This window comes from Otolemur garnettii, unplaced genomic scaffold (assembly GCF_000181295.1).
Source record: "Otolemur garnettii isolate 467f Iridium unplaced genomic scaffold, OtoGar3 scaffold00003, whole genome shotgun sequence".
Lineage (NCBI taxonomy): Eukaryota > Metazoa > Chordata > Mammalia > Primates > Galagidae > Otolemur > Otolemur garnettii.
In genome coordinates this window covers 9000509-9015444 of record NW_003852398.1, presented here as the reverse complement: position 1 = coordinate 9015444, position 14936 = coordinate 9000509, and the positions used below count along the sequence as shown (strand labels likewise).

The 14936-nt window shown below is 42.7% G+C and overlaps 1 protein-coding gene across 2 annotated transcripts in view; it reads left to right on the top strand.

The window, feature by feature from the left end:
- TENM2 (teneurin transmembrane protein 2) overlaps positions 1 to 14936 on the top strand; it is a 945756-nt gene that overhangs the window by 687875 nt on the left and 242945 nt on the right. For both annotated transcript variants that reach the window (XM_023514814.1, XM_023514817.1), the window contains one exon: positions 2122 to 2360. In XM_023514814.1, coding sequence (XP_023370582.1) covers positions 2122 to 2360 — 239 coding nt within the window. The remainder of the gene's footprint in view (positions 1 to 2121; positions 2361 to 14936) is intronic.

Sequence of the window (14936 nt, the reverse complement as noted above, 5' to 3'; positions counted from 1 at the left end):
AAAGAAAGAAAGGTCACAGCAGAATTGAGCCCAACAATTCTGCTAGCTAACGCCAAGATTTGGTTTTCTCATACATGAAACTGGCATAATAATAGTACCCACTTCAAGGGGTTAATGTGAGGTTTAGCTGAAAGTAAAACATTTAGCATCCTGACACATTAAAAGTGATGAGTAAATAAAGTGGCACCCACTGAAGATGTGAAAAGGAAGGAAATGCCTGTATTAACATTTTGAAATCTTAGAATTGCGGCTGAGTAAAATTACAAAATAATGAGAAGACTGCATTCATTCATTTATTCATTCATTCATTCACTTACTAAAGTTTCCCCGGTATATGGACTTTGAGTTGGGTCCTAGAATCATTAAGGATGAACAAACTACAAAATAACCACTGCATTGTGCATAATAGGTCCCACCAAATACCCTCCCTTCCCCCGCCCTCCTGCCCTCCCCTCTCATGGTACGTGACAAACCTATTAAGAGCAGAGTATAAATGACCACAACAAATAAGTAAGTGAGGCGATGGTTGTGTTAATCAGTTTGATGTAAGCATTCTACATTGTATGTCAAATCAGCACACTGTACCCCATAAATGTGCACAGTTATGACTTAATAAAAAAAAAAAAAAAGTTAGGACATTTGCTAGACCAGAAAAAAATAATACAAAATAACCCCCAGTCCCTGGCCTCCAGCTGCTCAGATCCCAAGATCTACTTAGCCCATGCCTTAAAGACCACGCTGTATTTCCTGGAGGAAAAGTCATCATTTCAACAAGGTGTAGCAAGTCACATTTAAAGTCTTAACAATTAGCATGTATAGAGAGAGAATAATCTGCTGTCAGAGAATAGATGGTCTTTGACATGTCCTTGGAGTGACAGTCTCTGGTGCCGTGGGGAGGAGTCAGATTCCCTTCTACCCTGTATGTTCTGTTTGGTTCTGCTAGGGGGCTGTCACATCATAGCACTGGCTACCAAAGACACTTTGCTCAGCTGGCAAGAAGAGATGGTTCCAAACAAATAACCAAGTTGATTCCAAATAAATAACCACAACCCGTGACCTAGAGTATTTTCAGAACAGGAAGCAGGATTGAGGGGAAGGTGAACATAGCACATAACCAAGTGTTGAGAGAGAGAGAGAGAGAACACAGACTTTATCAGAAGACAAAGGTCTGGGCTGGAAGCCTCAGGCAGCTGCTTGACTGCTCCAAGCATAACTTCTCTTATCTAAAAATAGAGATACTGTAACATTTAGTTTATTAAGTAGTCATGACAATATATTTCAAGTGCTTTTCAATAGCAGGTCTGTAATACATGATAACCCTTCAGTTCACATCACCCTCATCCTCAACCTCATCTCTGAGTGACAGTCATTCAGTTTCCATATTTGCTTTGAATACTCTACTTTGCAGGATTGTTGTGGGAGATAACACAGAGATGCAGACGGGAAAGCAGAAGATGATGCAAGTCCATGGGACAAAGTTCTGTCATCCTCAAATGTAATGATTTCCCCCTTCTTCCACTCTAGGGTAGGGTGATTTAACTAGGATGAGCCTAGGATTATACCAATCAAAGTGGAAAAAACCAAAAACCGGCTAACTGTGCCCATAAACACATGGATTCATACATATATGTATACCATGGAATCCTGTTCAGCCACAAAAAACCATGGAAGCTACATCTTTTGTATTAACCTGGATGGAGTGGGAGAACATTCGGATCAAAAGAATGGAAAAGCAAGTGTGTCCTCGTACGTAATAGGAAACCAGGAGATGAACGAATACATGTCCACATAAGAGAAAACACAATCAAGTTCAACTTGGAGGCGGGAAGGAGAGAGTAGGGGAGGGAGGAGGAGCGAGGAGAGTGGGGAAGAGAGAGGAGAAGCGGGGAGCCTGGTGTGCTCTCAGCTAACGGGCACAAGGTAGGGAACATGCACACTTCCTGGGTGAGGGGCACGACTACAACTGGACTTTACCTAACAAAGGCAAACACCGTAACCTAATGATCTGTACCCTCATACGAAACTAAAATTTAAAAAAAACAAACAAACAAACAAATAAGGCAGCTACTGTTGCTCCAGAGCTGCCCACAGCCATTGAGACTGTTTCTTTTCTCCTGCCAGGCACTTCCTCTTCAAGACCTCATCGGGGAGCACCCCCCTGTTTAGCAGCTCTTCCCCGGGATACCCTTTGACCTCAGGAACGGTTTACACACCACCGCCCCGGCTGCTGCCCAGAAATACCTTCTCCAGGAAGGCCTTCAAGCTGAAGAAACCGTCCAAGTACTGCAGCTGGAAATGTGCGGCCCTCTCCGCCATCGCCGCGGCCCTCCTCTTGGCGATCTTGCTGGCCTATTTCATTGGTGAGTCGGGGCAGCCTTGTTGGCGGATCCCGGGTGTGTGAGCATGGGGAGGAGGCCGTGGACTCGCGAATCTAGAGGCCCTCTGTCATCTGTACAATTTGCTTCTTGCCTTCTGAAAGACATCATAATGAGTGATGGATGGGAGTGATTTTTCCCTCCTGAAATCCATTTAAATCTGATGAGTTTCTCCTTCGTGTTTCTAAATGACATTTATCAGAGGGGAAATTAAGCATCCTCACTGTATCCTCTCTTGGAGATGAGCTGAGAATTGTCATTCACACAAATCCATCCCTCACTCCCAGAGTAACCTTCTCGTCTTGTCCATGCTTGGATTTTAACCCAGGTCTGTGCTCTGAAATGCATGCAATATTTTTTAACGTCAGCCACAAAACAAACAGAAGAATAGTGGCCAGCATGCCTGAGGACATCTTGATCTGAGGGAAAGACAGAGTAGCTAGCTTATTTTCAGAGGTGCAGAACAGAATGGGATTGAAAGGCTGGCGATTCTCCCGGGCTTTGTATAGACTCAGATGCAGGGGTGGTTGACCTTGCCCACATCCCTTCTCTTGCTTCTATCCTCCCAGCCCAGCTCTCACCTCTCCATGTGCACCTGAATCTGGATCAAGTTCACCTCTCCTGGCAGCTATGCGTCTCGTGACTCAGTGTGTGACTTAGGGTAGTGGATGGGTGAAGTTGCTGGAGTTCCTTTCTTGCCACGCCCAGCATGCAGGTTTGCATCCATAGGGTGTAACCCTGTAACTACAGAAAGCAGAAGATGCTGAGAGCTCAGGGGCAGGGTGCCACACACAGATGAGCAGCCTGGGCTAGACGCAAAGCCTGCTTGCAGCTCCTGGCCCCAAAGAAGAGCTCTGTCAGCTGAACTTGCCAAAGGCAGATCTCTTGGCCCAGGCAGAGGCCATGGTGATGCTTATGAAAGTTTATTTGAAACACCTGATGGTTCTGGCTTGGTTTCAGGGGAATGATGGCAGGCCTACCCGGTGTGGCTATGCCATGTAAACCTGTAAAACACTGGCTAAAGAGGCTGACTCCAAAACAGTTCTCAACACATATGAGAAAACTTCTCCCACTTAAGAGAAATGAAAAGGCAATCCCGACCCTGTTGGCCTTGCCCCTGCCCCCAACATAAGGCCTCCCTGCTTTCAGCAGTGGGGGGCTCTCCATGCTGCCCTTGTCTCCAGGCAGCCAGCATGCTGCCTGCCAGGGAGGAACAGCACTTCCCAGACCCTCCCACCTAAGCCTGCCCCATGCAGAGGAGCTGAGGGTGAACTCCAGAGATCCAGGGCTCTGCCAGAGGCGCACCAATGGGAGTCAACAGTTGATGTGGACTTTTCACTCCCATCAGAGCACACAGCTGTGCTCACCTTCATGTGGAAATGAGAGCATGCATGTTACTTACTAGTTGCATTTCTCAGGGATGTCCACCCCAGAGCAAGAACATCGACACTCCAGAGAAAGGTTCTGTGTTTATTGAGGGATTTGCAAGATTCTTTGTGCTCTAAACCCCAGCTGTGCATGGCAATTGAGGCTTGAGACCTGAGCATCCCTAATTTCAAGTCACATCTGCTTCTCACTTACCTCTTGATGAAGGATAAAATAAGAGATGGACTTAAGAAAGAGTCCCTTGACTAGAATCTTCTGTGTTGTCAGGAATAACTCTGTGAGCTTCCCCAGGTAGTTGTACCAGGGCTCTGGGAAAGCGAATCAGATGTCCCTTTGGAGTCTTTGCATGATTTGGCTTTGTGTCAAAAATTCCAAAAGGTCCCTTGTGCTCACTCCTCAGGCTTAATGTTTTGCGAGGCCAGTGGGCACCATGAGGAACCGAGATGGAGAAATCGGCCACGGCCTGCCTCTGTCAGTAGCATCCCCAGAGCACCTCCTTCTCACTTGAAAGAGATAGATGGCCCCTGCCTGATTTACTGAGCTTGATAGTTAAAATCTAATCGCTTTCTGTAAAGGCGGCCACATAAATGGGAGGCTGCATAGTGAGAGTTTAATGTTTTAATCGGGTGTGTAACTTCTAAGTCATGGGTCAGAAAATATATTTATTTTCAGTCTGGAAGCTACTGAATGCTGGACTGGAACATCTCAGGATGGTTTATTAGTTTAGAATCCATCATTTTCTATGCTGTATCTTTAGGTAAGATTATGCTTTGACTCTGGTGTTTGGAAGGATAGGTTACAACTCAAATGAGTGATGTCATGGACTGATTTATACCGCAGTGATGGTGGTGAGTGTGGAGCGATAGGGCCGCTCTCACCTGCTCCCAGAGGTGACACAAGTCTGAAAACACAATGAGGGGTCCGATCTGGACCTCGTTGTTTGCCTTCCAGGTTTCCCAAGTACAAAGTGGGGGCAGGATGGTTATTTACATTCAGAAACTCTGAAGTATGGTGAGGATTAATTAATGTGTATAAATCACTTTGAAGATGAACAGCAGTATATTATTAATTACAAAGCTGCAGGGGCAGAAACAGTGCACGGCAAACACCGAGGAATGTGACTGTGCCCACCTAGAAAACAGGCCATTAGGAAGGGGCAGAAAGGCTACATAAAAGCCGGGCCCTGCTGTTGAAGCGAGCAGCGCGTTTAAGACCTGAGTCCATTCTCAACACGTGACTCCGTGTTCCCCTACAACATGACAGGTCCTGAAATTGAAGCATCAGCCCCAGGACATTTATGGACAGGCAGTGGGTTCAGGCCTGCCAGGCACTGTGACAAATAAGTCAGATTATCTTCCTTGCATGTTCAAACCTGTAGAGAGAAGACTTTCCAGAAATGAGTGATTTGGAATAGTGCAGCCCCTGATGTGCCCTTCCATAGACCCCGCCCATGGGTGGCTGTAAAAGCAGTGGCCAGCCCTCGTGCACACTGGAAGCCATGGGCCTTCACCAAGTCAGAAACCACCCACCCCCCCAGTCCCTCCCCACGCAGCTGGGGTCAGAGAACTTTTATGATATGCCAATCCACCAGAGCCTCTCCCTGCCAGATTCGCCCAGTGTACAAACATGCTGGAATAAATTACTCTGAAAACCTGCATGAACCACCAGGGGACCACTCTGTGCATCTCTCAGCCCCTGGCCCACCTGGCTCCCAGGGAACACCGGTTTAGGAGAACTGGGCTGTGAAACACAAGACAGTTTCCCTCTCAGGAAGTATCTTGCTTCCTCAGGCAGCTCGACTGCTTTCATTGTCTGCAGTGTCCCAAGTCCCTCCACAGCCAGCTCTGAGTTTCTGGATCTCATAAGCAACATAGATTTTCTCACCTGTCTTCTGCCAAATGTGCTGTATTTTTATCTGTATCGTGTATATAATAATAACTAGTTAGAAACTTCTACCTGCTTAGAACTGGAAGCATTTCCTTTGAAACACTTTTATATAATTATTCAGTTTGAACGATACGCATATCCTCAGTCACCAACCTACACTCTAGCAGAAAATAAATTGGTACATTTTGATCATAGGACGAGCATCGGTGCTGAGGCCTGGAGGGTCAGTCCAAAGTCCCCTGGCTCGGTAGTTGCAGGGTCCAGCTAAGGTCTTTCACTTGACTCCACTCTCCCCAAGGTTGCAGTTAAACTAATTCCTCAGGTACTCTTTGAAACTTAAATGATGGCTTTGGTAGCATTGACTCGCCTTATCTGCTTCTGTTCTCATTAAGGGACAGTAGTTGGTTCCTCTCCTTCCTGAATCATCTTCAACACAGCAGACAGAAACCATACCTCCTCTCCATCTCCTAACCTGTCCTCATAGTTCTGCTTTCTCAACTATCTTCTGCAAACTTTCTGCAAAAACCAGACATTATTTAAATACTTTGGGGGGAATTCTCATTCCACAGAGTTACAACTACTCAATTCTGCTTTTGTAATTCAAAAGCAGCCATCAATATAAGCAAGCATAAAATTCCCTCCTAAAACTTTCATTATGGATGCTGGAATTTTGACGTTTATATAGTTTTCAAGTGGTCATAAGATACTGTTTTTCTTTTGATTTTGTTTTCAACCCTTTCAAATGTAAAGCAGGTCATGTGCCGTATGAAAAGAGGTGGCAGACTGTATCTGGTCCACAAGCCGTGCTATGTCAACCCCTGCTGTATTGCTGCTCTTTTGCCAAGCATACCTTTCAGGGTGACACCATCATTATGAGAACAATTGCTTTCCAGATGGCTAAGAGTCCTACCATGTGTCCCCTGTCAATGAGACCGGTGGCTGACATTTTCGGATACTGCAATCCCATTTCTTTAATAAGAAATTTCATCTGACTTTCTGGCCCAAACCAAAAAGTAGAAAGACAAAGGCACTTTTCTCCTTAGTTAAAAACATTCTGTATGATAAAATTTCCCATCCTAGGAGTATAGCTTTGACCTAGACTGCTTGAAACCCTGCTCCAACCCAGGGATAGCGTGGAATTACCCAGTCGGTCATTTTTCTCAGCACTCATTTGGTTATTTCAGGTTCCTCTGCAACAGCATTGCCCTGTTTTTGGTTACTTGGCACCTGATGCCTTCTTTGTTGAGATTTTCTGACAGAATGTAACAGTGCTGGGTCAGGGAGTGACATCATTACGTTCTTGTCCTAGGTCAACTTTGGGCTGGATCTGGTTTCCTTAAAAGGCAAGACATTCTCACAGGGCTACCCCACATCAAGGAAGAAAGATGCTTCCGATGTATGACTTTGTGGTTTAAATCTGGATAATCCTAGAAAGTTTAAGACGAGAGTCCGCACAGAGGTTCAGCGTGACTCAGGACTCAGGCTATCACCCCTGAGTTAAAAACAATGCGTAACACGCTCCAAGCTTCTGTCAAAGAGTCCTCACGCGGTTGGGGAGAAAGGAGGTAGAGAGGAAGATAAGAGCATTTATGTCATCCTAAATTAGTTCTTAGCTCTTCAGATCTCTGCCAAACTAAAACACACATATATATATTAAAAGTCACCTTGTCGTTCCTCACTACAGTAATTCCTGCCAAATATGAAGTACTATGTTTTAAGTAAGCTGCTCGACGCTGTCTCCTGCCACTCTGACTTTGATCTGGAAAGAACACGGGCCATCAACATGTCAGGATGTTAAAAGTGTGGTAATTTGGGGTGCTTTCAGTTTCTTTTGAAAACAATGAGAGATTATTTTCTATGGAAACTAAAAGCCTACCATGTGTTTAAAGTTGCTACACTTGAAAATTGATATGTTGAGACTCATACTGATGAATCCTGCGTTCTCGGCTGCTATTTTGTGTATTCTCATCTCGCTGAACAGAGCAGGTTTGGGGAAAACATAAAGGAAATGACAGAAAATGATGAGACTAGCACCTTTGCCTGGCGTCCTTTGTGAGGGGACAGTCTGGGAACAGCATTGCTTCTCTGGTTCAAACTCAGCTGCTCCTTGACTGTCTGGAAAGATGGGAACCCTCGCCCTCCTGTGTGAATTCCAAATTGTGCCTTTACCTCACGTATCTAAAGGGGAAAACGCTAATGATGAAATCTGGACAGTCAAGCAACTAATATTCTCACTCATCTCCCTGATCCCAGATAGTCAAACTGAGAAAAGAGAACTGTCCACCAGACAGTCAGGGTGCCGGGTTACAGCGTCTGTTCTGATGTTAGTAACAGACTTTTTATCTAATACATATGCTAATGTGCTTTCAACCTGGTGATAAAGTCCTGTCAGCTGGTGAGTCTTTGGCAGTGGGGCTGCCATTTCTTAACTGGGCACCCGATTTCTGAGGGCCTGTCAATTTATGGAAAGTTAATTAAATCATTCATTAGCTGGGTCTCCATCACCTAGCAGCCTCTTGGCAACACTCGTACCTTACGTTTCACATTCAGAAAAGAGGAAATCCTAAATCTTCTGCATCTGGGAAAGATACAGCCTCTTTCAAAATATAGTTGTGTCATCTTGAAGGACTTGGAAATGCTGCAGGATGGTCAGCAGCTGTGGGGAGAGCGCTTTGATTTCTTCCCTGAAATACATGTGAAAATTCAGGAGAGTCAGCCATCGTGGGGCTTTGCCACCCTCCCGGGCAAACACTGGGGATGAGAACTGAGAAGCAATTTGGGGTCCTGACTTAGTAAAGCACCTTAATACCGAACCAGAGAGGAGTGAGGAGGTGCTGCAGCTCTGTGCAAGGAATGATGAGTGTTTGTTGGCCAACCCAGGCCCTTGGTCCTCCACGGAGTGTGTGTTAAGTAAATGAATAGAGAGTGTTTGCCACCTGCTTTCCCTTGAATCACCACTCAAGCCTTCATCCTGGTCCTCCCCGCTGTAGCAGCCATGAGAGCAGAGGCAGAAACAGGATACTGTAACATCACCCTGATTATTTGACTGATCTCTCAGGTTCAGACCCCACGTCAACAGACCCTTTAGCTTCCACTGAAATCTTTTTAAATTTCCTATTTTGCAGATCTTTCGTTGGTTTGTTTATTTGCACTTAGGATTTCATGCTTTAGGATTCTTGGCAAAGCTTCTAATGTGCTATAAATGAGTCTTATTTCATTCCATGTTTTACCTGTTACACAATTACGCAAGTTCTCACCTTGCCCTGGTCATTAGACAAGATGCAACTTGATGGACTTTGGAGTCAGAGAGTTCTGGGTTTGAATTCTGACCTGTATCCCTAAAAGCCATGTGACTATCATGCTTGCTATTCCATCTCTCTGAGCCTTAGTTTCCTCATCCTAAAAATGGGGATTATTCCTGCTTTGTAAAGATGCTTCAGATGTTCATTAAAATGATACACATAACTCTTCTTCAAATCTAATACATGCATGACATCAATTATGACAAGTGCCATTATTGGGTATCCCTATGGGGGGAAGGTCATCTGTTAAACTGTGACATGATTTCTTAGCATTTGTAATTTTTATTTTATATATTTTTTCTATATATCTAATTTAGAGATGTGTGTGCATTTATTGACTGAGCAGGTTACTTGAGTGGGGACGTGGGAGGAGAGAGTGGCCAGCTTGAAGGACACTGAGAACTCACCTCTTTGCCCCTTTCCCCATAGTGGCCCATTATATTCTATATATTTGAAAAGAGATAGACACAGACCACCTGGATTGAAGGATCAACCATGAATATACATAAATCCAGTTGAAAGAGTCCTTGTAAGACAATACCAGTTAGAAGGTGCATTCTGATTTAAGACTTGTGAAAATGTAAAAAATCTCAGTCTCAGAATCAGTGGAACATAGTCCTAACTGGCACAAAATAGAAGCTCAACTAAATGCAGTAATTGTGGTTATTCTATTAACTAATACACTCTTAGGCCAGGTCCAGTAAGAAAAGTAAACCCGGTTCTTGGGCTATTGTATCTGAAAAATAGTGACCAGCAGTACCAGCACCTTGTAGGCAATCAAGTATTTGTTGAACTTAAAACGAATGCTGATTTGGGTTACATTAGAGTTGGACCATTTGTCAGAAGATATTTTCCAAATAACCCGAATCTTGATCCTTAGTTTCCTTCATTCCTTCATGCAAAGGGAAGTGTCTGGTTCCCTGATGTTGTAATTACCTCTGTTCCCAAATTACATTTCTAAGTTAGAAAGCATTCAGGCAAAGGAATGGTTAGGAGGGCCAAGTAAGCACCACATTTCAGCCCTCTAGCAGGAATCTGTGATTCTCTGAAATGGAGAGAACTGGCTGAGTGGCCCTGGGAAGTGTACATGCCTGGCATACAGCCACCATTCAGCACTAAGATTACAAAAGTGTAGCAGAATTTAGTTGAAGTTCAAGGTGAAAAAGCAAATAATGGCATAAATCTGGAAGTCTGTTGGCTGTTTCTCCATAAATGAGGATGTGCTAAGAAATGAAAGCAATCACTACAAGGCACCAAGTAGAGAAAAGAACTATTATATGGAGAATTAGGTCTGTGTACACAGCCCTACAGAATCTTTTGTGCTCTGAAATGCCTTCCTTAGCTGTGTAGCCTCCTAAGACAGAAACTTGACCCAAAGCAAACTTCTAAAGCATACCTGTTTCTCTCAGGGTCACCTTAAGCTAGACGTCTTTGTGTCCTCCACTGAAAATCCCTTTATAGAAAATTCATATTTTGATTAAGAACAGACACCCAGAATTTTTGTTAAGCCCTTTTCATATCAAGCAAGTCATTTATTAAATTGATGTTTTATAATAAGATCCTGTGCATTCAGAGAACAAACAGTCCATCAACTATATTAACACATTTAATATTAACATTAAAAAAGACAAGAATGCATGGCGTGTTTCACTAATTTCCTTTTTGATATTCTCAACCTTCTGGCCTTAATAAGTAAATATCACGATGTATCCGAAAATAGGCCAACACGAAGCTACATGTTGATAAGACAAGAGCTTTGCTGAAGAAAATATTGTGCTCCCTTCTTGGAAAGAAAAAAAAATTACAAGATACATAATATATTTCATCTTTCAAAGGCTTCTTTTAAAAAAAAAAAAAAACAAAAGATGGATGAGAAGGGAGGAAAAGCTTTGCCTCTAACCTTGGCCTTTGTTCATCATGATTCTCTTCATACCTGTTAGGGAAGGCCCTTCCCTTGGGATGGGTTTTCCGTTGAGTTGGGTCATTTGGGGGAAGATTTGTGCAAACACGTTCAGCACACTGCCGGGGACTCTGATCTTTATGAGAGAAGACCATATTACCTTGCTTTTTTGCCTTGGCAGTCATGATGCAGTTCCCCCCCATTTGCTTCCTTAGATTACACCATGAGCATTTTAAAGTCACGTTAATGAAGTTTAGATTAGCATTGCCTATATTCCGCAGGGAAAGGTAAGTGGCAGTATGTCACAAGCATTCTGTTCTTCAGGCCATGGCAGACAAGATGACGATGTCTTTCGTGGAAGTTCTGTGTGCCTTTCAATTAGATGCATTTTCAAAACCGGTTTTTAAAATTGCCTTATGCCCCAAATTTTATAAACATAGCCTTCTGGGGAATTAGCTAAATTGTGTGTGTGCTTAAATTTTCTTTTAATAACAACATTTGTAGGCTTCCTAAATCTTTAGAGAATTATGGGTTAAGACTCTTTTTCCCATGAAAAAAATTCTTGTTAACTCTGTATATTAATTTTATGTAGTTAATGTCACTTTAATTAATTTACAATTTGTTAAATTTACATGTATAGATTTATATGTATTAATTTTATGCTTTTCCATTGGGCAAGGAATTTCACTTTGGCAAGTGATTGGTTAGTCACTTCATGTGCTAGAATCTACTACCCAACCTCAGAATCCAGGACATTTCATTTCATTTTATTTTATTTTATTTTATTTTATTTTATTTTTTTGAGACAGAGTCTCACTCTGTTACCCTGGTAAAGTGCCATGGTATCATCATAGCTCACAGCAACTTCAGTCTGTTAGGCTCAAGGATCCTCTTGCTTCAGCCTCCCAAGTAGCCAGGACTACAGGTGTGCACCACCCTGCCTGGCTAGTTTTTCTATTTTTAGTAGAGATGGGGGTCTCATTCTTCCTCAGGCTGGTCTCAAACTCCTGAGCTCAAGCAACTCACCTGCCTCTGCCTCCCAGAGTGCTAGGATTACAGGTGTGAGCCACCCCACCCAGCCTCTAGGACCCTTTTACTGAAATTTTTTTTTCCTGGACCTAGAGTCCAATGAGCAACCCCATAAAATAGCACAGTTAATAGGAAAGTTTAAAAATCCTGGAGTAAGTTGTGTTTTGCATAAACAATTCATGCCATGATGTTAATCAGAAGCACACAGCTGTGACAGAAGACACCTGAGTTTTATTTTTCCCAAGACTATCAGGGAATAGAAAATTCTATACGAAAAAGTTTTCTAATAACCCATAGGTATGAATCAATAGTCAATCATCCCTTTTGTTCCCTGGAAATATGGAATGGTGTAACCATCATATAATAAGAAATTGAAGACATCTTTGTGTCTGTTTTTATCAAATGAAGACACGACATTCTACCAAATTTTCAAACTATAATAAAAAAACAAAAAAGTTGACCTTCAATTACCTTACACCTCTTGGAACCACAGCAGTAAAGATTCAAGAGTCTAAGAAAGAAGAATTAATACCAGAAAGAATGGAATGAAATTAAGATAAGCAGTAAGAAAAAGGCGTAAGACACTATGAATAGAATAATTATAAACATTAACTCACAACACAAACTATGAAATGCCATTCGTCATTCAGGATAAAATATGGAACAATTAAAAGACAAAAGTATGGGGGGAAATGACCCCCAGCATATACCAAATTACACATAACTTTCTGCACAATTCCTTGAACCAATTAATAAGATGAAAAGCAATTGTTGAGAATTGCTTGGAGGTGCTATTTTACCATCTCATCTTACATCATTAAACTTTTGTTTCCCCAATGAAGTACTTAGATAAACCAAGGTGGACAATTCAACATTTATCCAAATAAACCAGAAAGCTACCACAATAAAGGAAATTGAGTTTATGGACACAGCGGACTCTTGAGTAATAGATGAGAGCAACGTGTCTAATGGTGAACATCAATCTATATTGCAAATATAATATAAAGGAGGGCCTCAAAATCATTTTTTTTGCTAGAGGTGGTTTATCCTCTTGTGTGTCTAATTGATATCTGTGTAATTCGGCTCTAATCATTACTACTAAAAATGATGTCAGAGATGGAAAGAATGAATGCAGCCATTAGTTCCCAGCAGAGCCCTGAAAGTTGGGGGTTCCAAGTCGCCTGGGTCTTCAAAGGCATTGGAATGACCCTTGATGCCAGAGAGCAAGTAGATTTGGTTTTTTAATCAAGTGAGGGCATTTTGTTATGAATACTTTACTTTTTTTATTAAATCATAGCTGTGTGCATTAACACAGTCATGGGGTACAGTGTGCTGGTTTTATATACAATTTGAAATATTTTCATCAAACTGGTTAACAAAGCCTTCATGGCATTTTCTGGGTGGAGGGGAGGTGATTGGTGGGACCACACCTATGGTTCATCTTACAAGGGTACATGTGAATCTTTCTAAATGTAGATTATAAGTGAGGGCCTTCTTGAAAGTCTTCCTGTCAATACTGATTAAAAGTCTATATGAGAGGAGAACTATTTTATACCAGATCCTCTCCCTGCTTTATTTTGCCTGAAGAAAGGTCCAGTAGAGATATTTGAGATTACCCTACAATTTTAACATTCAGTCAAATTCTATGGATTTATGCACTGCCAGCACTCAGGAGATCTCCTAATCCCAAATGGGACAGGTCCTGGTCTAGAACAGAACACGTGTATGTCTAAGGCATGGCTAGTGGTGGTGAGGACAGGGGAGTGGGGTGGTAGAGGGAGGGTCTCCCTCCCACTGGGGTTGTGTATAAATGGTACACACACACCCCTCACTATTCCCATAGATCCTGCTTCAAGCATTCTGGTCAGAAACATCTTTGAATCAATACACACTTTAATGGTGGATTTGCTTTCACTATCAGGAAACCAACTTCCAGCCCTGCTTCCAAAGTTCTAATCCTTTGCAGTATTTGTCTGTACTTGCACGGACGTGGATGCCACTGTTTCTTTCTCCCCTCTTCCCTACTCTATACATTCCACCTTTAAATATCCTTGGGTGAAGTCCAGGTTTATCCTGCTCTGTCAAGTTTAATTTTTTAAAAGCAATATACATCATATGAAATGACAATACAGTTAATTTCATTTTAGGCTTTTTAAAAATATACCAGTCTGTCCATCTGTGGCTGTTTCCAGACTCTTCATCCCTATACCCTCCTCCCTTGGTTCTTTCAGTAAAGAGTTGTTCAGGTGAAAGTGCTGTCCAAGATCTCATGGACTTGGCTTTGTCTGGGAAGCGATGTCTCTATTTCTTTTATGGGGAGGTGAATGCTGATTGCATAGTGTTTTAATCTCCTTTTCAAAACTGACAAGAATTCAGCCTTATGGAAAGGTCATTTGACCTGGCAGTGATATCCGTATTGTAGCGAAACACCCCTGGCTTGTTTTAATGTCAGAGGCAAAGAGGAGAGTGGACCCTGCGAAATGATCTGTGACTAATCGTGAGGGAAGAAAAAAAAATTGTCCTGTTTGTATGACTAAGGGATTTATTTTAAAAGCGGTGTATCCCACCCAGTAAGAATACTGTCAAAACATGGAAAAAAAAAATACAGAGATCACAGGAAAGCCAAGCCTGAATTATTCTTATAATTGTATGTCTGCGCACTCTTGTTAATTTTGTTAATTTTGCCCACACCCTTTGAAATACTTTCTTCATTACACACTGCAGCTGCCTCACCCCTACCCAAAACCGTACTGTGTCCATGTCTAACACAACACCAGAAAACAAAATAACAAAACCCAAACCCTGGCTGATGGAGGAGATACCCAGAGTGGACTGAAGTGACCCTTGGCTTGTCATCACACCCTTCAAAAATCACTTACCAGGTGACTCGGTGCCAGTAGCACAGTGGTTACAACTCTGGCCACACGCACCAAGGGTGGCGGGTTCAAACCCAGCCTGGGTAGCGAAACAACAACTGCAACAATAGACAGGCCGTATGGTGGGCACCTGTAGTCCCAGCTGCTTGGGAGGCTGAGGCAAGAGAATCACTTAAGCCCA